The 20,259-nt window shown below is 45.9% G+C and overlaps 1 protein-coding gene across 2 annotated transcripts in view; it reads right to left on the reverse strand.

The window, feature by feature from the left end:
- actr3b (actin related protein 3B) overlaps positions 1 to 20,259 on the reverse strand; it is an 88,415-nt gene that overhangs the window by 34,455 nt on the left and 33,701 nt on the right. For both annotated transcript variants that reach the window (XM_038798412.1, XM_038798411.1), the window contains 2 exons: positions 11,635 to 11,730; positions 3,017 to 3,124 (listed from right to left, as the gene is read on the reverse strand). In XM_038798412.1, the coding sequence (XP_038654340.1) occupies positions 3,017 to 3,124; positions 11,635 to 11,730 (204 nt within the window). The remainder of the gene's footprint in view (positions 1 to 3,016; positions 3,125 to 11,634; positions 11,731 to 20,259) is intronic.

Genomic DNA, 20,259 nt, shown 5'->3' on the forward strand with positions numbered 1-20,259 from the left:
AATCCTCGCAGACACGGGGAGAATGTGCAGACCCCTCACAGACGGTCAGCCAAGCCGGGAATCAGAAACAGTCTAAACAGTCAGAACAGAGAAATAACTGGCTGTGACAAGAACAAAATAAATAACGCAAGAGAAAATCGTGGAATTGGCAGAACTGCAGGATGAGTTGAAGTAGACATGCAAGTAAACAGAACAGCGTCTGAGAAAATTCAACGCACTAAAATGTTAAGTGGCCCACATAAGAAATGAAAAGCGTACAGCACACAAATTCCATGAATTAGGTCGATATAGTCAAGAATGATATGAAGTTGGACCTTGTGTGAAAATTGGTCACCACATTTCCTTTATTAGAGCAGTGACTCTACAAGCCCCCTCCCCGATGTTAGTAGGGAGGACTGTGATACAAGCCCCCTCCCCGATGTTAGTAGGGAGGACTGTGATACAAGCCCCTCGATGTTAGTAGGGAGGATTGTGATACAAGCCCCCTCCCCAATGTTAGCAGGGAGGATTGTGATACAAGCCCCTCCCCGATGTTAGCAGGGAGGACTGTGATACAAGCCCCTCGATGTTAGTAGGGAGGATTGTGATACAAGCCCTCCCCGATGTTAGTAGGGAGGATTGTGATACAAGCCCTCCCCGATGTTAGTAGGGAGGATTGTGATACAAGCCCTCCCCGATGTTAGTAGGGAGAACTGTGATACAAGCCCTCCCCGATGTTAGTAGGGAGGATTGTGATACAAGCCCCCTCCCCGATGTTAGTAGGGAGGATTGTGATACAAGCCCCTCCCCCCCCCGATGTTAGTAGGGAGGATTGTGATACAAGCTCCCCCCCCGATGTTAGTAGGGAGGACTGTGATACAAGCCCCTCGATGTTAGTAGGGAGGATTGTGATACAAGCCCCTCGATGTTAGTAGGGAGGATTGTGATACAAGCCCCTCGATGTTAGTAGGGAGGATTGTGATACAAGCCCTCCCTGATGTTAGTAGGGAGGACTGTGATACAAGCCCCTCCCCGATGTTCGTAGGGAGGACTGTGATACAAGCCCTCCGATGTTAGTAGGGAGGACTGTGATACAAGCCCCCCCCCCCGCCGATGTTAGTAGAGAGGATTGTGATACAAGCCCCCCCCCCCCCGATGTTAGTAGACCAGGTAAGGACAGCAGATTTCCTTCCCTCAAAGGACATTAGCGAACTGGGTGTTTTTAAAAAATGTTACCATTATGGACTTGTGCTTTTAATTCCAGATTTATGAACTGAACACAAATTCCACCGCCTGCCGTGGTGGGATTCGAACCGGTGTCCCCAGAGCATTAAGTCTGCATTACTGGTCCACTGATATTACCACATTGGCATCGCCTCCCCAGTGCACATCAAGATATTTCACAATAAACACAGAGGAAGTTTCATCCAAACAAGATGGCTAGATTGGAACCCAGGTCCCAGAGGTAGGAAACCTTAAGTAACCCAATGGACCACCCAATATCTCAGCCCAAACCTCAACTTCAAAAATCTGCTTCAGCTCACATTATTTCTTTGCATGATCCCGCAATGATATCGGCAACAAATCAGCTATTTTAAGTCACAAACTGAAATGAGAAAAGAACGACACTCCCTTCACTCATGACCAAAGATATTTCTCTGCCAATAATTATTTATTGAACCCGAATTTTACAGCACCTCACAAGCCCATGCACCATTTCCACACATTTGCCTGGCTGGGTACAGCCACAATCAAAAGGCTCCACACAATCCAAGATGGACAAGTTAATTTAATCAGGACCCAGCTCCATCATCTATCTACGGTGCATTGCAGGTGCAGTGGTCCAAAGTTTGTGGTCAGCAGCCAGGAAACAGTGAACGAATCCACTTGGGCACAGATTTCTTAAAATGGCTTTTGCACTTTCATTTAGGATTATAATTTTATTTCAGCACAGTGCGCTGTGTGAGAAGGACAAGCAACAGTGTGTCGCCTTAACCAGGTTGAAGAATACTTACGCGATTATTCACAGTTGAAACCAGGAAGTGGAAATTATAATATTATAAAGGAAAAGATGGGATTGAAAGGGGAATGAGTCAGCAAGAAAAGTTTTAAAATTACTACAAGGATTTCAGCAATTCAAAAAGACAGCATGCCACTTTCTCGGGGAAAAGACTGACAAGTTCCAATCACATCCGACATCATTTTATTTTTGTGTTTTATATATTTGGTATTGCACATGTACCAGCTCTCTGGAAGAGCTATCCAACCTATCCATTTGTGTTTTGAAATTGTTAGAATCATAGAATTTACAGTGCAGAAGGAGGCCATTCGGCCCATCGAGTCTGCACCAGCCCTTGGAAAGACACCCCCACTTAAGCCCACGCTTCCAACCTATTCCTGCAACCCCACCTAACCTTTTGGACACCAAGGGCAATTTAGCATGGCCAATCCACCTAACCCGCACATCTTTGGACTGTGGGAGGAAACCGGGGCAGACACAGGGAGAACGTGCAGACTCCACACAGACAGTGACCCAAGCCGGGAATTGAACTGGAGACCCTGGAGCTCTGAAGCAACTGTCCCAACCACTGTGCTACCATGCTGCCCCAAATTATTGTTCTTCAATTATTTTTCACCATTTGTTCGAAGAACGTAATGAATTGTCTAATACCAGTGTTTCAGTTTTGTAATTCCACGTCCAATCACCTATTCCCTGGGAAGAAAAAATGCTAATCTTAGTTTCTTTTGCAACAGTCTTCTGAGTAGCCGTCTGGTATCTGGCACTTAGACCAGTGGAGGAAATTTGTCCCCAATTAAAGTCATCAAATAAATCGCCATTGCAAACACCTCCATCACCACTTAGTGTAATCTAAAATTGCACAATTATGTGCATTGCTATTGGGTTTTAATACGGACCTTTAGTTGTGAAGCATTTTAATTACCAGCTGTAATATGGGTCACAATCTCATACTTGCTGTAAAAGGAAAAAGGGTCCAGTTCAGTTTGATAATTATTCATGTTTAAGCTTAATACTCACCACTGGAATACAATGGGTCACGCCATCTCCACTGTCTATCACTGTGCCAGTTAGTGTGCGTTCCCCCACCTGCCGGGAGGTCCAGGAAGCAGCTAAGGCAAGAACGGCCTGCAATTTGAAATGACCCCTAATAAATTACAGTTGTAATATATGTAATGCAATTTTTCCTCCATTTCTTGGAGTAGCAATTATTTTTAGAAAATGCAATTCTCCCATGCTCCATTTTATAATTCTAAAAGTGCAACAATAAAAAGGAATGTACCTTGCACTGAATCGTTTAACAGTACTGAATTTTATATTGCTTCTTTTACTTCCTCAGCAAGGCCAAAGACACTTTCACAGTTTGTTTTTGACACACAGCCATTGTTTAATAGGCAAACACAACAAGCAATTTGCACACAGCAAAGTCCAACAGCAATGAAGTGAATGGCCAATCAGTTCCTTTTTGGTATTGGTTAAAGGAGGAATGTTGGCCAGGGCAAAGTAAGTATTTCCTGCTCATCCTTCATAAAATGCCACTGGGTCTTTTTTTTTTAAACCACCTAAACGGGCAGACTGGACCCTGATTTCACAATTCATCAAAAAGACAAGTAAAACAGGGACATATCTATCCTGTCAGCAGCCTGGGAGGAGAGACTTTGAATATAACATTTTGTCCTATGACAGCACAAAGTTTTGTCCACTGCACTTTCACGGGGATGATCAATGGATTTTCTTTTTGCTTGTCAGAGGAGAAAATGTATACAGAAAACGTCCGCCTGCTAGCTGAATGTACAAGCAGCAGTGAAGCATGAAACAGTTTCCAACAGCCCTCCGTTAATGCGCATTATAATTAAGATTATGGGACAACTCAGTAGAACATACTTCACTGTAATGACTCCATGAAATGAAGTGAAGTGCATAAATCTGTCAGAGAAACATTTCTCTCCAGAATCATTGCAACCTAGACCAAAGAAAATATTTCTATTTTGAAAGACATTGCGCACCGTTTATTATGAATGTGGATAACTAATTTCTTCCATGTTAGCTGGAGCTAATCTCTCTAGTTTAAGTAATGGATGCTGCAGTTTTAGGATAGAAAATGTGACCGGGCTATTTCAAAACTTTTCAGGATCTATTAAGAACACATTCCTTAAACACCTTCAGTGATCCTCAGGTGCTGGTAGTTAATTTCTCTTCAGTATCTTTTGGCAATTCATAACAGACCCAAACTTTATACAACTTAATTGATTAATATTAAATAACTTGGGAACAATGTATAAAGTGGGTCATTGATAAAACAGCAGCACACATATGTATTCTGAGCTTTAGTACGGACTTTCTATTTACAGCAATGTTCACTATTAAATATCAAATTCAGTAATTATGGCAATGTAGAATTTACAGCACACAGAGGGCCATTCGGGCCAACAGGATGAATTATGTGGTGTTTATGCTCCTTTGACGAAAGTCTAAATCTTTTTAATGCTACAGAGCTATGTCGTCAATGCCAAGTGAATGTACACACTGGGAAATTATATTCAGTAAGGTATAACAAGGGATTAGACGAGTCATGTCTGGTTGTAAATAGAGGTCCTTCTTTCTTACGCTTGAAGCCTTGAATCGGATGGATGCAAAACTGTTACACGTGGAACTCAGTACTTTAACACGGCAATAAATGCAACAATTTTTTCAGGAAGACAGGCGAAACGGGGATTGGCGCTCAGTTCAGTCAGTATCCTGATAGCACTCAAGAGGCTATGGTGGAGACTTTCGCCTGTCGCTTATTATTGAAGAAAAGCCATTGTCATTTGAACATCTGTCAGTTTATTTGGGATACGATCGGTTTGGTGCAGACATTGATGCTCGTCTGCAGCGGTTAGTACTGTTGGATTTGGAAAGAAACCCAGCGCCATTTTCTTTGGAGGAGACTTGTGTGGAGAATAGTTGTGGCGGAATTCAATAGTTTGTGTCACTTGAATTTTGGATGGTCAGAGTTTCAGATCCTCACTGTCCCTCGATTCAAGGGTGTCGTCTACTCTGTCATGAGCTTCTACTGTGGGTCATCATGTAACTGAACAGTGGGATCCGGAGTGCAGAATTTGCTTCCTTTTCTTTCCTTCTCCGTCCTGCTTCATCATTAAGACGATATGACTCAAAAAACGATGCAGCTTGCACACGCGCACACTCGCGCCACCCGTCAGCGGGGCAGCATGCAGCCCGCCCAAGGGCAACGTCCATAGTAGCCCCTACAGGAGGGCGTCGGATGGGAGCTGCAGAGCATACCGCTGGCATGGGTAGCGCCAGCCAATAGTTCCCCTGGCAGCAGGGATCAGAGCCAGGACTAGAGGCCCCACAAGGGTCCGGGCACCAATAGGGCCAGGGGTGCAGGGGGATGAGTGCCGGGGGGAATGGTCGGGGGTAAGGGTGGGGAACAAGTAAGGGCAGGATCTGCAGTCAGACCAGGGCCACCAAGTAGCTCGGTGGACCTGCTTGGGCACGGGGTATGCACCATGCTAGCATGTCTGACTTTCACCACCTGAAGACAATGGACTTCGGAATCCAACCAGGAAAGGTGACTTTCATCCTAGTCGCCACAGGCCTGGGGGATGCACTCAGGCTGTACGAGCTGGAGCTGCTCGCAGGGGACCCTGCAGCAGCTGAGCCTGCCCCAGAGGAACAGCAGACAGCTGGTGAGGACGGGGAACCGGTCTCCCAACAGGCGGGGGAGGAGGAGATGGGAAGGAGGCACCGCATCAGGCCTCGTATGGGCAGCGCCCGTCATTTGAGAACCCGCCAGGCCGGACATGCTGTTGAAGATCCAGCTGACTAGGGGGACAGTGCGACACATTTGCCAGATCATGGCGCATCTGACATCACTGGGGTATGGGGGAGGACACCTGCTCACAGTGGCTGCCAAGGTCACCTGCCACCGGGTCCTTCAAGGCATTGAGGGGGGACCTGTCCAGAATGTCACAGGCCTCGGTGCTTAGGTGTATCCACGCCACCACAGAGGCTCTATATGCCCGGTCAGCACAATAGATCAAATTCAATGTTACCGAACCCACCAGGATGCCGGGGCAGCAGGAATCGTTGTCATTGCTGAGATGCCCCGGGTCCTCCGGGGTGATCAATGGGATGCACGTCGTCCTACGAGCACCAGCCCAAGACGGGGTGGTCTACACAAATTGAATGGGGTACCACTTAATGAACGTGCAGCTGGTGTGTGACCATGAGATGGACATCATGCACATCTGTGCCCGATACCCGGGCAGTGTGCACGATGCCTTCATCATGGCATGCTCAACAGTTCCTGACCTCTTCAATGCGCACCTGGGGGTGAGGGGTTATCCTCTGCAGTCGTGGCTGATGAAGCCTATCCGTAGGCCACAGACCAAGGCGGAGATCCGTTACAAAGATGCCCATGCCATGACCAGGTGCCTGATTGAGTGGTGGTTTGGCATCCTGAAGATGCGATTCAGGTGCTTGGAGCACTCTGGAAGGGTCCTCCAGTATAGCACTAGGAGGGTCTCCAACATCATGGTGGCCTACTGCGTCCTCCACAACCTCGCGCAGCAGAGACAAGGACATGCTGGAGAAGGAGAATGAATACCAGGCCTCATCCGAAGAGGAGGATGCAGGGGAGGCCGAGGATGGGTAGGATATGGGGCCCAGGCCGACACAGGGGGCCACACAACATTTCTGCCAGGTCCGACACATATGGGACGCTCCAATTGCCTCCAGACTAGGGGACCTGGCCAGCATGGGCTTCCCATCCCACTCACCCCCCCACTGGCCAACCGACCCCTTCCATGGACACCCTCCCTGTGACTGTGCCACCACCTTCTGTGTCTGTGCCAGATAGAATCCCCACAGTGCAAACAGAAGCCATTCTGCCCTTTGAGTCTGCACCGAGCCTCTAAAAACAGCACGCTACCGAGGTTCATTGGCCCGCCCAATTCCTGTAACCCCATCTAACCTTTGACCACTAAGGGGCAATTTTCACATGGCCATCAACGTAACCTGCACAGCTTTGGACTTGTGGGAGGAAACCAGAGAACCCGGAGGAAACTCACGCAGGCACGAGAAGAACGTACAATCTCCACACAGACAGTCACCGAAGGCCAGAATTGAACCTGGGTCCCTGGTGCTGTGCGGCAGCATCGCAAACCACTGTGCCACCAGTGCCTGTGCCATTTCCGTGTGGGTCTCTGCCATGTCAGCCAGTGCCTTGTCAATACCACCGACCCCCTCAGCAATGTTCAGGTGACCCTGGTACATGGCTGCCCTGTCCTCGGCCTTGGCCACCACACGTACGTGTCGGCCTGGGCGGCTTGTATAGTCGGCACCACATACTTCATCCACAGGGGCTTCCACTCCTCCAACCGCACCCGCGGGGGTTTCGACTCCTCCAACCGCACCCGCGGGGGTTTCGACTCCTCCAACCGCACCCACGGGGGTTTCGACTCCTCCAACCGCACCCACGGGGGTTTCGACTCCTCCAACCGCACCCACGGGGGTTTCGACTCCTCCAACCGCACCCACGGGGGTTTCGACTCCTCCAACCGCACCCACGGGGGTTTCGACTCCTCCAACCGCACCCACGGTTGTTTCGACTCCTCCAACCGCACCCACGGGGGTTTCGACTCCTCCAACCGCACCCACAGGGGTTTCGACTCCTCCAACCGCACCCACGGGGGTTTCGACTCCTCCAACCGCACCCACGGGGGTTTCGACTCCTCCAACCGCACCCACGGGGGTTTCGACTCCTCCAACCGCACCCACGGGGGTTTCGACTCCTCCAACCGCACCTCTAGGCACTTCGACTCCTCCAACCGCACCCACGGGGGTTTCGAGGGTGGGGTGGGGGGAGAGAAGAGAGACGACAACGGCAGGTGTATGGGAGGGTATTAGTGCCAGAGCACAGTGCTGCCTACTCACCCTGGCCGCCCTGAGGTGGTCGTAATTGTTTTCCAGCACTGCTGTCTGGTGCTGGTGGTGGGGTCCACGGCACTCACGGCCTCTGCCACCTGCACCCTGGTCCGGTATACGGTGGCAATCTCCTTCCCACCCGGGGGTACAAGGCATCCAACAGGGTCTCCAACTCGGCGTCTGAAAGCCGGGGTGCCGCTCACGTTGCTGCCATCTTGTTGGCTGGGATGGGCGTGTGTGGGAAGTGGTGCTTATATGCAGCTGCAGCTTGTCAGCCTCTCGAGTGTCAATCCCGAGCCCGGCAAATCCAACACCATTTTCCATTGGAATCGATCGTGTTCCTGCGTGGTGCTGGTGCTATCCCATTAATGGTTGTTGAATTGGTCCAGGAGCGACGCCAATTTTGCTGTCGTAGAAGTCCAGCGTCAGCACTTAAGTTTTTGAAATGGAGAATCCTGTCCCCTGTATCTCCCTACTTGAAAATAGTTACAGTCATCACATTCCCAAAGTCAGTGGTCGTGGCGTGGATGCTTTTTCTCCCAAATCTGTAGGATTAAAGTTGTGCTTTCTGCAGCTCTCCCATCAACGGTGACTCAGCCACGGATTCTACCACAGTGAGATCAAATAAAGGTCACTTGTATGAGTTCCTCAACCACTGGGTTCGAGTATTGTTGTAACTGGGACTGGATCGGTACTAACGATGCTGAAACATGTGACCCCCTCAAACAAATGCTCTTGCAGATCAAGCCAAGGTCACAAGTCAAGAAAACAAAATTGTAACAGCTCAAGGTTGGTGCCCAAAGACAAATCCAGAAGATAAAGGACATGTGGAGGAAAGATAAAGCCAGAGAGATGTGGTGATCATCATGATGTGCAAGGCTTGTTTGTCCATTTGATGAAGGTGAAATGGGAAAAATCCTCTTCACTCACAGGATGGTGTTTCTCTTCTTCAGGATGACAATGTCATTCATTAATGTTGGAAAGAACAACTCTTAAATAATGAATCCACAGGAACAACTCTTGCCTCCAGGCTATTCCCCCAGTGCTAACTTTGTTGTGTCCACCCAGGGCCTAGCGCTTAGGCCCAATTAAAAATTGTCCATTTTAAATTAAAGAATTGGGCACTTTAAAACAAACCACAGTCACTCCAGCAGAGCCTCACGGGAATTCGGACTGGCCAAGACTGGCCCGACCTACCATGTCAATCGATCCGAATGATATGTACCAGTCTATTGTAATCCCAGGCCGGGCAGTTCCCACCATCACCTTATTTTCCAAAAGCGTACATGTGGACAAGGCCACTGGAGATGGGACACCTGGGCGGGCCCAGGTGACCTGCCAATTGGGCATCAATCGGATCATTGGATATTAAAAAACCTTTTGATACCCCATTAACAAGAGGTCACAGGAAGTAGGAAACGTTCACAAAGCCAAAGGGGGATAAAAGTGGGCAGACTGGACCCCTTGTCAGCAAAGACTCAGCGTGCAAAGTGACATTCACCAGACCAGAGAAGCAAAGAAAGGAAAGGGACTGCTAGCCAAAATCACCTTCGTGAAGACGGACCAGAGGAATGTAATGATCAGATCCATAGCTCTACCAAGCCATCTTTACGGGTAGTAGACACTGATCTTGGGTATCTCTAGTATATTTTGTGGGTAATTTAAGGGTTAACTTGGTAAATAAATTTTGTTGAATTTGAAATTGTGCTTGTAGTTTGTTTCCTTGTTAATAAAGACATCCTGGTCGAAAGTATCAGAGGTTTTACAGATACAACACCACTGTGTTTTATGTATAATTCATAAATATTCTAATTTGATTGTAAAGTTAAACTAAAAAGTAAAAAGTCAAATCTTCTTAACCGATCCTTCATTGCCATTATTTGGTGATCATCATTATTTGTGTTGATTCCCATGTGGACTGTAATGGTCCAAATATGCATCCTACCTTTCATCTGACCCAGCAGCATATATTTCTATTCTATTCTAGCCCCCCCCCCCCCCCCCCCCCCCCCCAAATACCTGCTCATCTTGCTGTTTGTTTTGTTAATGTATCCAATGTTAGGTGGATTGGCCATGATAAATTGCCCTAAGTGACCAAAAAGGTTAGGAGGGGTTATTGGGTTACGGGGATAGGGTGGAAGTGAGGGCTTAAGTGGGTTGGTGCAGACTCGATGGGCCGCATGGCCTCCTTCGGCACTGTATGTTCCATGTTCAAGCTGTGGTAACATCCAACCACTTTCTGGGTAAGCACAAGACTGATTTTTTAAAAACCTGTGAACTGCCAAGATGTTGGCAAGCGCCAATTCAAAGTTCTATCAGAATATAAATGAAAAAACAATTGTAAAAATATTCTCTTACAGAGATGTTGCAAGGAAAGTCTACTAAATTAGAAAGATGTGGGCGTCAATTTTACGTGCCTCTGCACTAAAATGTTGCGTTTCCGTTTCCATGGTTACAGATGGAATCACAAAATTGGGTGAAGGGACATTTCCACAATCTGTGTTGGTCATTTCAAATACTCAGGTAAAGCATTTTAAAAAAGGCATCTCTGGTAAAGGTGAAAGTCGCTCAACTTAACAGCAGCTCGATCATATCCTTTGCAGCCCTTGTAAAGGCCCTACTTCAAAATTCAAACTAAGCTAGGCTCAATCTTTGGTTCACAATCTTGGAAAAGAATTCTGTTGAGCTCAAGTAGAACCAATCCAGTTTCCATGTTCCTGACTTAAGTTTCTATTTTGACCAATGAAATTAAAAATGTTCCACGATGATACCTTTGAAGTCACACCTGCCTTCCACGCTTAAATTTCGAAGAATTTACATCTATTTTGCTACGTATGGCATATAGCAATTATCGTTCTTCAAAATAGAATATCAGGAGTGTCAGAAGTAAGGCACGTCCTGCAGAGAGAGAGGTGGGGTGAGGGAGGTGGATGAGGAAATGGGATTTTTCAACTATAATCCCAAGTGGTTCCTTCTTTATTTTGCCCAATACGTCAATTTCTGCAGGATGCTCACAAATTGCAGTAATATATGAAAATAGTCCCTTCTGCTACTCGGAAATAAATCTGACTCATAGCAACAACGTTAATTTGTACAGTTTGCCAATTACTAAACGGCAACATCTTACTGTAACATTTTACGATGAGTTTCTGGAGGATTGCTTCAGTGACATTGATGAATGAGTGTCATAACCCTAAATTTGAAGAAGACGGGTTGATGTTGTGAGATTGAATTCTTGCAGAGCACAATTTAGCCTGCCAAAATTTATTAACCTTAACTTCTGACCTGAAACAACCATCGGAGAGAAATAAACTTGTCACCCCATCTGTCACACAAGATTTGACTGAATAGTGCAAGGACATTCTAATACAATGTACCTCTCGCTTTTATATTTTTTCCATTACATGAATACTTTTTTTAAAAAGTGATCGAGACACTGTCACATAAAAAAAAATACACATACAGACCCCTAGGAGAACGGGCAAGCAAGCTGCTGCCAATGCAGCAGTTTCCAAACATTGAGAGATGCAAGAAACTGAGAACAACGATTAACTTCCAATTCTCTCTGCCAGTGGCACTGTCAAGATTGGTTGGTTGAGTGGGGAAGGGGAAGCCTAGGTTGGAGTCCATATTGTTACATTAACACACTTCTTTCACTGCAGCGCTCTCAAATGGCAAGAAACCTCTGCTATTTGCAATCTCCTTACCTGGACTGCAATGTAAAGACCTGGAACATTAAAGGACTCGAACATGATTTCTGCGAGGTACTCGCGATTCTCTGGTGTGTTGAGAGGTGGTTCTGTCTGCAACAAGAGTATACTAATGTTACGTACAACCCTAAATACATTTGACAAAAGGAACGATTTGTTGCTTTCATCACTGCAAAGATGAAATACGTTGCCTCTCCAAACTGTTAAGAGCCACTTCTTCCTCTACTGATGACTCCACGTTTAGTCCTTTATTCATTATCTTTAACCTCCGATAGAAGTACAGCATTTCTTTCACTGCTAAAGTTGCCTCCAAAAGCCTCGTTCTTTCCTGTGGCAAACACTTTTCTACAACTGACTTCTATAAATCCCAAGTGACTCCTAAATTCAAACATTTCTCCCATGTTTGGGAAGGCTCAGCACATTTCTTGCACTAATGAACGTGTAAAATGGGCCAAAAGCACCAAAAAAAGAAGCATCTCTCAATTTTCCTTTTGTTTCTTCTAAACCCAAGCGCACTCCTGTCTCTGCTTGGATCTCCACTGTATTGAATCAGAGGCAAAACTGATGCTTCCCAGATTTCAAACCTGACGCTTCGTATAATTTCTGCTGTCTTGCCTTCTGCTAAAATCTTGAGGATTTCAATAACATGCATTAATAGAGCATCTTTAAATGTAGAAAAATGCCCTGAGAATCTTCACTGGAGTATTAACAAAATTTAATGCTGAGTTTTGTTACCAGGTATTATGACAGATAGCCAAAAGACCAAGGAAGAAGATGCTGCCAAAGTTGTAGTGAACGAGGAGGTAGTTGAGGCACTGGATTGATAATCAGGATGCTTTGGAAAGGGCTTGCGGTAATTAAAAATCCATATGTTTCTTGAACCAGATCAAATGTATCTTAGGATGTTGTCGGAAATAAGGGGAGAAATTGCAGAGGCACTCCAATCCTCCTTAGATACAGGGATAGTTCCAGAGGACTAGAAAATTATATCTTTATTGATGCCAGGGTAAATCCAACAATTTAACAGTTTAACCTCAGTTATGGGAAACATTTTACAAACAATAATCTGGAACAAAATTAACAGTGGCTTTTTTTGTAATTATTTCATGGGATACAGGTGTCACTGGCAAGGCCCACATTTGTTGCCCATCCCTAACTGCCCTAGATCCGAGTGGCTTGATAAGCTATTTGAAAGGGCAATTAAGAATCAACCACATTGCGTGGATCTGGAGTCACAGGTAGACCATACCAGGCAAGGATTTCCTTCCTTAAAAACGGCGTGAGTAAACCAGAAGGGTTTTTACAAAGCTTCATAGTAACCATTACTGAGACTAGCTTTATACTCCAGATCTTATTCATTGAATTTAAATTCCACTAACTGATGTGGTGGGATTTGAGTCCATGTCTCCAGGGAATTAGGCTGGGCCTCGGGATTACTATTCCAGTGACATACCACTACACCATCTCCCTTGGACAAGCTGGGGTTACTTTAAAAGGAAAACTCGCATAGATTTGAGGGCAAATTGTGTTTAACTATTTTGATTGGGATTTTCTTTGGGTGGTTTATGAAGATAACGCGGTTGATGTGGTGCATGGAGGCTTTCAAAAAACATTTGATTGAAAGGCAGAGGGGTTTAGCAAGGTAATTTGAGATCGATGAACGTAGGTCCGTCAGGGAGGAAATTCAGGGGGCTGCAAGAGGCAAATATTTATGGAGCTTGGAGATCAAGGAAGTTTGTAGGGCTGAGTTGGGAACAAATAAAGATCCCTCACGCCACATTTATCTGGCATTTCCTCTTCAACCACTGAATGGACTTCAGTGTTTCTCTGAAGGGGCTGGTTTAGCACACTGGGCTAAATCGCTGGCTTTTAAAGCAGACCAAGGCAGGCCAGCAGCACTGTTCAATTCCCGTACCAGCCTCCTCGAACAGGTGCGGGAATGTGGCGACTAGGGACTTTTCACAGTTAGTTACAAAAGCAACAATTATCTATCTATAAAAAAAGACTAAAGCATACATAGGGCAGCACGGTAGCATTGTGGATAGCACAATCGCTTCACAGCTCCAAGGTCCCAGGTTCGATTCCGGCTTGGGTCACTGTCTGTGTGGAGTCTGCACATCCTCCCCGTGTGTGCATGGGTTTCCTCCGGCTGCTCCGGTTTCCTCCCACAGACCAAATATGTGCAGGTTAGGTGGATTGGCCATGATAAATTGCCCTTAATGTCCAAAATTGCCCTTACTGTTGGGTGGGGTTACTGAGTTATGGGGACAGGGTGGAGGTGTTGACCTTGGGTAGGGTGCTCTTTCCAAGAGCTGGTGCAGACTCTATGGGCCGAATGGCCTCCTTCTGCACTGTAAATTCTATGTAAATATCACCAATCCATTCAAAATACAAGGTATACCAGTTCTACACTCTTTCCAAAAAACCAAAAAAAAGTCCAGAGATATTTACATTCTGACATGTAAACAGAAATCGGATTTACAAATCCTCATTCATGCCAAAATACCATTAATAAGCAACAAAGTTAGCCCATCTGGAACAATTTATAAGCAAAGTTAGTCCATGATTAATATCTTCAACAGGGATGAATATGTATCACACAAATATAAACACAACAATTATGATCTGTGGCAACACATATTTTACTATAACATCAGCTACATTTTTCATTGCCAGCCCACATAAATATTGCTTTTTCCATTCGTTCTAATTTTGTTTAGTTCTTCATCTTGCCCATGCTTCACCAATTGTCTGTCCTTCCACCCTTCAGCTTTCGCCATCCTACACAGTCAATTTCCACATTACCAGGAAAATAGGAAATAACAATTGACAATAATTATCAGTTCACATCATCTTTGTCCTCCATGCGTTTGCTCGAAAACTAATTTTAAAACTGACAAGCCATTTCACACCAATTATGCTATTTAGTGGGAAGACATCCTGTGCACAAATCAAAACCACATGACAGGACCCAAGGTTAAACAGGTTTGTGCCAGCATGCCCATAAATCAAAGTAACTTAAAATGTTTATATTACTGTATTTAATGTTTAGTCAAAGTTTAACAATGTTAGGATCCCAGTTGCCGTTACTACTGGATGGGAAGTTCCTAGAATGGAACCCTGTTTCAAAAGACCCTAACTTTTAATTTGTTTTTAGAAAACATGGATGAACAGAGTGACAAGACTGCTAATAAGATTTTAAACAACAGGAAAAAACATTTTAAACATGAAACGTTTGACTATAATACAATAAGACTTCACACTCACACTTATCTTCACCAATTTATACAGATTTTAAGGATTACACAGATTTGCAGTAAGTACACAATCCCTGTAAACCAACAGTAAGAAGTCTTACAACACCAGGTTAAAGTCCAACAGGTGTGTTTCAAACACTAGCTTTCGGAGCGCTGCTCCTTCCTCAGGTGAATGGCGAGGTATGTTCCAGAAACATTTATATAGACAAAGTCAGAGATGCTGGACAATGCTTGGAATGTGAGCATTTGCAGGTAATCAAATCATTACAGATCCAGAGACAGGGGGTGATCCCAGGTTAAAGAGGTGTGAATTGTCTCAAGCCAGGACAGTTGGTAGGATTTTGCAAGTTCAGGCCAGATGGTGGAGGGTGAATGTAATGCGACATGAATCCAAGATCCCGGTTGAGGCCGCACTCATGCGTGCGGAACTTAGCTATAAGTTTTTGCTCGGCAATCCTGCGTTGTCGCATGTCCTGAAGGCCGTCTTGGAGAACGCTTACCCGGAGATCAGAGGCTGAATGCCCTTGACTGCTGAAGTGTTCCCCGACTGGAAGGGAACATTCCTGCCTGGTGATTGTCGCACGATGCCCGTTCATTCGTCGTCGCAGTGTCTGCATGGTCTCGCCAATGTACCACGCTTCGGGACATCCTTTCCTGCAGCATATGAGGTAGACTACATTGGTCGAGTCGCACGAGTATGTGCCGCGTACCTGATGGGTGGTGTTTCAACGTGTAATGGTGGTATCCATGTCGATGATCTGGCATGTCTTGCAGAGATTGCCCTGGCAGGGTTGTGTGGTGTCGTGGTCGCTGTTCTATTGGCTGGGTAATTTGCTGCAAACAATAGTTTGTTTGAGGTTGCGTGGTTGTTTGAAGGCCAGTAGTGGGGGTGTGGGGATGACCTTGGCAAGATGTTCATCATTGATGATGTGTTGAAGGCTGCGAAGAAGATGTCGTAGTTTCTCCGCCCCAGGAAAGTACTGGACAACGAACGGTACTCTGTCAGTTGTGTCCCGTGTTTGTCTTCTGAGGGGGTCGGTGCAGTTTTTTTGCTGTGGCGCGTTGGAACTGTCGATCGATGAGTCGAGCGCGATATCCCGTTCGTATGAGGGCATCTTTCAGCATCTGTAGGTGTCTGTTACGTTCATCCTCGTCTGAGCAGATCCTGTGTATATGGAGGGCTTGTCCATAGGGGATGGCTACTTTAATGTGTTTCGGGTGAAAGCTGGAGAAGTGGAGCATTGTGAGGTTATCTGTGGGCTTGCGGTAAAGCGAAGTGCTGAGGTGACCGTCCTTGATGGAGATAAGTGTGTCCAAGAATGCAACTGAATTTGGAGAATAATCCATGATGAGTCTGATGGTGGGATGGAACTTATTGATCTCATCGTGTAGTCGTTTCAGTGATTCTTCGCTGTGGGTCCAAAGGAAAAAAATGTCATCGATGTATCTGGTGTATAACGTCGGTTGAAGGTCCTGTGCAGAGAGGAAGTCTTGTTCAAACTTGCGCATGAAGATGTTGGCATATTGAGGTGCGAATTTGGTCCCCATGGCTGTTCTGTGCGTCTGGATGAGGAATTTGTTGTCGAAGGTGAAGACGTTGTGATCTAGAATGAAGCAGAAGAGTTGCAGAATTGGAGATTGGCAGTTGTCAGTGTTGAGGACTGAGGCTGTTGCAGCAATGCCATCGTCATGGGGGATGCTGGTGTAGAGTGCCGAGACATCCATTGTGACGAGGAATGTTCCTGGTTCAACTGGTCCATGGGTGCTGAGTTTCTGTCGGAAGTCCGTCGTGTCGCGACAGAAGCTGGGTGTACCTTGTACGATGGGCTTCAAGATGCCCTCGATGTGGCCAGAGAGGTTCTCACACAGGGTCCCAATGCCTGAAACGATAGGACGGCCTGGTGTGTTGGCCTTGTGTATTTTCGGGAGGCAGAAGAGATCTCCAATGTGGGTATTACGTGGGATGAGAACATGTAGGGTGCTCTGAAGGTCTGGATCCAAGGTCTTGATCAGACTGTTGAGTTGGCGGATGTGTTCCTTGGTTGGATCTGCAGATAACTGTCTGTAGTGTTCCTGGTTGTTGAGTTGTCGGTATACTTCTTTGCAGTAGTCCGTTCTGTTCAGTATGACGGTGGCCCCTCCTTTGTCTGCTGGTTTGATGACGATGTTGCGGTTGGTCTTGAGAGCGTGGATGGCGTTGCGTTGTGCTTGGGTGACGTTCGGGGCTGTCTTGTGAATGCGACTGATGAATCTGGCATTGACACGACTCCTGACGGCTTGAGCATACATGTCGAGTCTCGGGCAGCGGCCTTCCGGAGGGGTCCAATTCGACTCTTTCCTTTTCGGTTGCTGCACCGCAGATCTCGCGGTCTGCTGTTCCGGTTCATTGGTCGTCTCCTTGGGTTCGCTGTCAGCCTCTTGGGGTCTGTGGAAGAATTCCCGGAGCCTCATTCGCCTGATGAATTCCTCTTGTGTCTGCTGCGAGACTGATGGGGTCCATTTTGGTGGTGGTGCAGAAATTGAGCCCTCTGCTGAGGACTTCGATTTCATCTGGTTGAAGGGTGTAGTCCGACAAGTTGACAATAGATTTCCCTGCATTGTTTTCTATTGTGGTACTGGGGGAAGCTTGGTTGCTGCTGGTGGTGATGCCGCGTTTCTCAAGCTTCCTGTTCTTGGTGTGCATATAGGTGGCATAGTATCGTTGTCTCATCTGTTTGGCGGTGTTACGCAGCTGGTCTGCTGTGTCCTGAGCGCAAGTTGAGAATATGGCCTCTATCTTGGTTTCCAGGTTGCGTCGACTGCTGTAGAGCTGGTGTACGAGGTGTTTGAGGAGTGTGGCAGAGGTGCGGCGGCAGAGTCTTTCAGCGTAGTCGGTGTTGTAGGTCGACTTGAGTGGGTTTGTGATCTGTAGCCCTTACGGGATCTTGTCTGCTTTTTTGCATCTTTGTAGAAACTTTATGTCAGTGTCTATATGCGCGATCTTCCTGGAGATCCGCTCCACTTTGAGCCGGCGGTTGACGGTGTCGAAGGTAGCCATGATGTGGAGATGCCGGCGTTGGACTGGGGCGAGCACAGTAAGAAGTCTTACAACACCAGGTTAAAGTCCAACAGGTTTGTTTCAAACACGAGCTTTCGGAGCACTGCTCCTTCCTCAGGTGAATGAAGAGGTATGTTCCAGAAACATTTATATAGACAAAGTCAGAGATGCCAGACAATGCTTGGAATGTGAGCATTTGCGGGTAATCAAATCATTACAGATCCAGAGATAGGGGGTGATCCCAGGTTAAGAGGTGTGAATTGTCTCAAGCCAGGACAGTTGGTAGGATTTTGCAAGTTCAGGCCAGATGGTGGAGGGTGAATGTAATGCGACATGAATCCAAGATCCCTGTTGAGGCCGCATTCATGCGTGCGGAACTTAGCTATAAGTTTTTGCTCGGCAATCCTGCGTTGTCGCGTGTCCAACAGTCTGTGGTCAGCCCCATTAGGAAACCAGGTGGTAGATGCCACCCAATCAAACTTCTGTGGATTTTTCCTCAAAGCCCCCCCCAGAGGATTGTCATAAGAGGGTTTCCAAACTCCACTCGAAAAGATTCACCTTTGAATCTTCTTCCAAACAAACAGCACTTTCTCTCCGCTGTTTTCAGCAAGGATCAACTTCCAGGATTTCAAACTCTCCTTTCAGTATTCCATAGTCTTGAATTGCCACATGAATCAAGCTTCCAGACAATCTCTCAGATACCCAAACAGATACCCAACCATGCCAATAGAACATTATTGCTTCATAGGCAGTACTAAGTTTACCAACCTTAGGATTGCTTCAGATATCTGGCTTCTCCCTAGCCAACTTCTGTTTCTCTCTTCATTCCCTGTTTTCTAGAACTAGTCTTTCTTTAGTTTCTGGGTCTGGTTTTCTTGCTCATTACTCATGGTTCTGCTTCTGACAGAACTGTGAAAGCTGCCTTTTGTCTCACTGCCTTGTGTCCAGTCAAAACAAAACTCAAATGTAACCTAAACATGGCCCCAGTTGCAGCTCAATCTTTCTTTGAACTTGTTTGCTTTTTACGCAGCAAACTCTAAACGCAATAGAGACACATTTTTAAAATGAAACCATAAACCCTTATACATGCAAGAACAAGGGGGAGATGGTGGCATAGTGGTATTGTCACTGGACTAGTAATCCAGAGACCCAGAGTACTGCTCTGGGGTCCCAGGTTCAAATCCCACCACTCCAGATGGTGAAACTTGAATTCAATAAAAATCTGGAATTAAAAGACTAATAATGACCATTGTTGATTGCCCATCTAGTTCACTAATGTTCTTCAGGGAATGAAATCTGCCGTCCTTACCTGGTCTGGCCTAAATGTAACTCCAGACCACAGACTCTTAACAGTCCCTCAAGGGCAATTAGGGATGGGCAATAAATGCTGACACAGCCTGCTACGCCCACATCCCATGAGCAAATAAAAAAAATGAATCTAATTAGAGTTTTACCTTTCTTACATGGAAACTCTGAACTAAACTCACTTAAAATCGATACTTCATTTCTAACATACAACAATTCAAACATAGATTACTATAAAATTCCTCTACTTCCTGACAGCAAACAGCCCAAGAAGAAAAGTTTGAAGCGTTAAATACACAAAGGACTCCTCAACACGGTGAACAAGATCTCTTTTTATACCAATTTCTTTCCTGGCCCGTTTTTCATGTGATGAATGCAGCAACGTCCATCAGCAGACCAATCATGAAAGGATATTATAAATTCAGCCCATTCTTGAACTCACTGGAAACCGACCCAATCTGTGGCAAGGTATGCTGAGCAGGGTTATATAGGAATGGGTATCAAGCGGGTAAATGGGATTGAGGTACAGATAACAACTGAATGGCAGAACAGGCTCAAAGTGGTGAATGGCCTATTCTTGTTCTCACTATTCTATAAAAAGCAGCTCGGAGCACAACAGTTTTCTCAGATCAAGGAGCAGGATCATGTAAAATTGCAACATTTTAGTTTCCCCACTGCAGCAATAATTACAGTATGATAAGTTTATATAGGCAGTTTCAATAATAAATATGGAGCTCTGGTTTTTATATTGGAAAGAAAATGCTTACAAAAAGTTGGTTTGCAGGTGATTAAGGCGGCAAATGGAATTTTCTCCTTCATTGCTAGATGGATGAAGTTTAAAAAGAGGGAAGTTGTGTTGTAGCTCTATAAGATGCTCAGACCAAACCTGGAGTACCGTGTACAGTTGTGGTCTCCTTACTTAAAGATATACTGACACTGGAGGGTGGGCAGAGGAGATTCATTAGGTTGATTCCGGATTGAGAGGATTGGCTTATGAGGAGAGACTGAGTACACTGGGACTAT

Source organism: Scyliorhinus canicula, chromosome 5 (genome assembly GCF_902713615.1).
Source record: "Scyliorhinus canicula chromosome 5, sScyCan1.1, whole genome shotgun sequence".
NCBI classification, from domain to species: domain Eukaryota; kingdom Metazoa; phylum Chordata; class Chondrichthyes; order Carcharhiniformes; family Scyliorhinidae; genus Scyliorhinus; species Scyliorhinus canicula.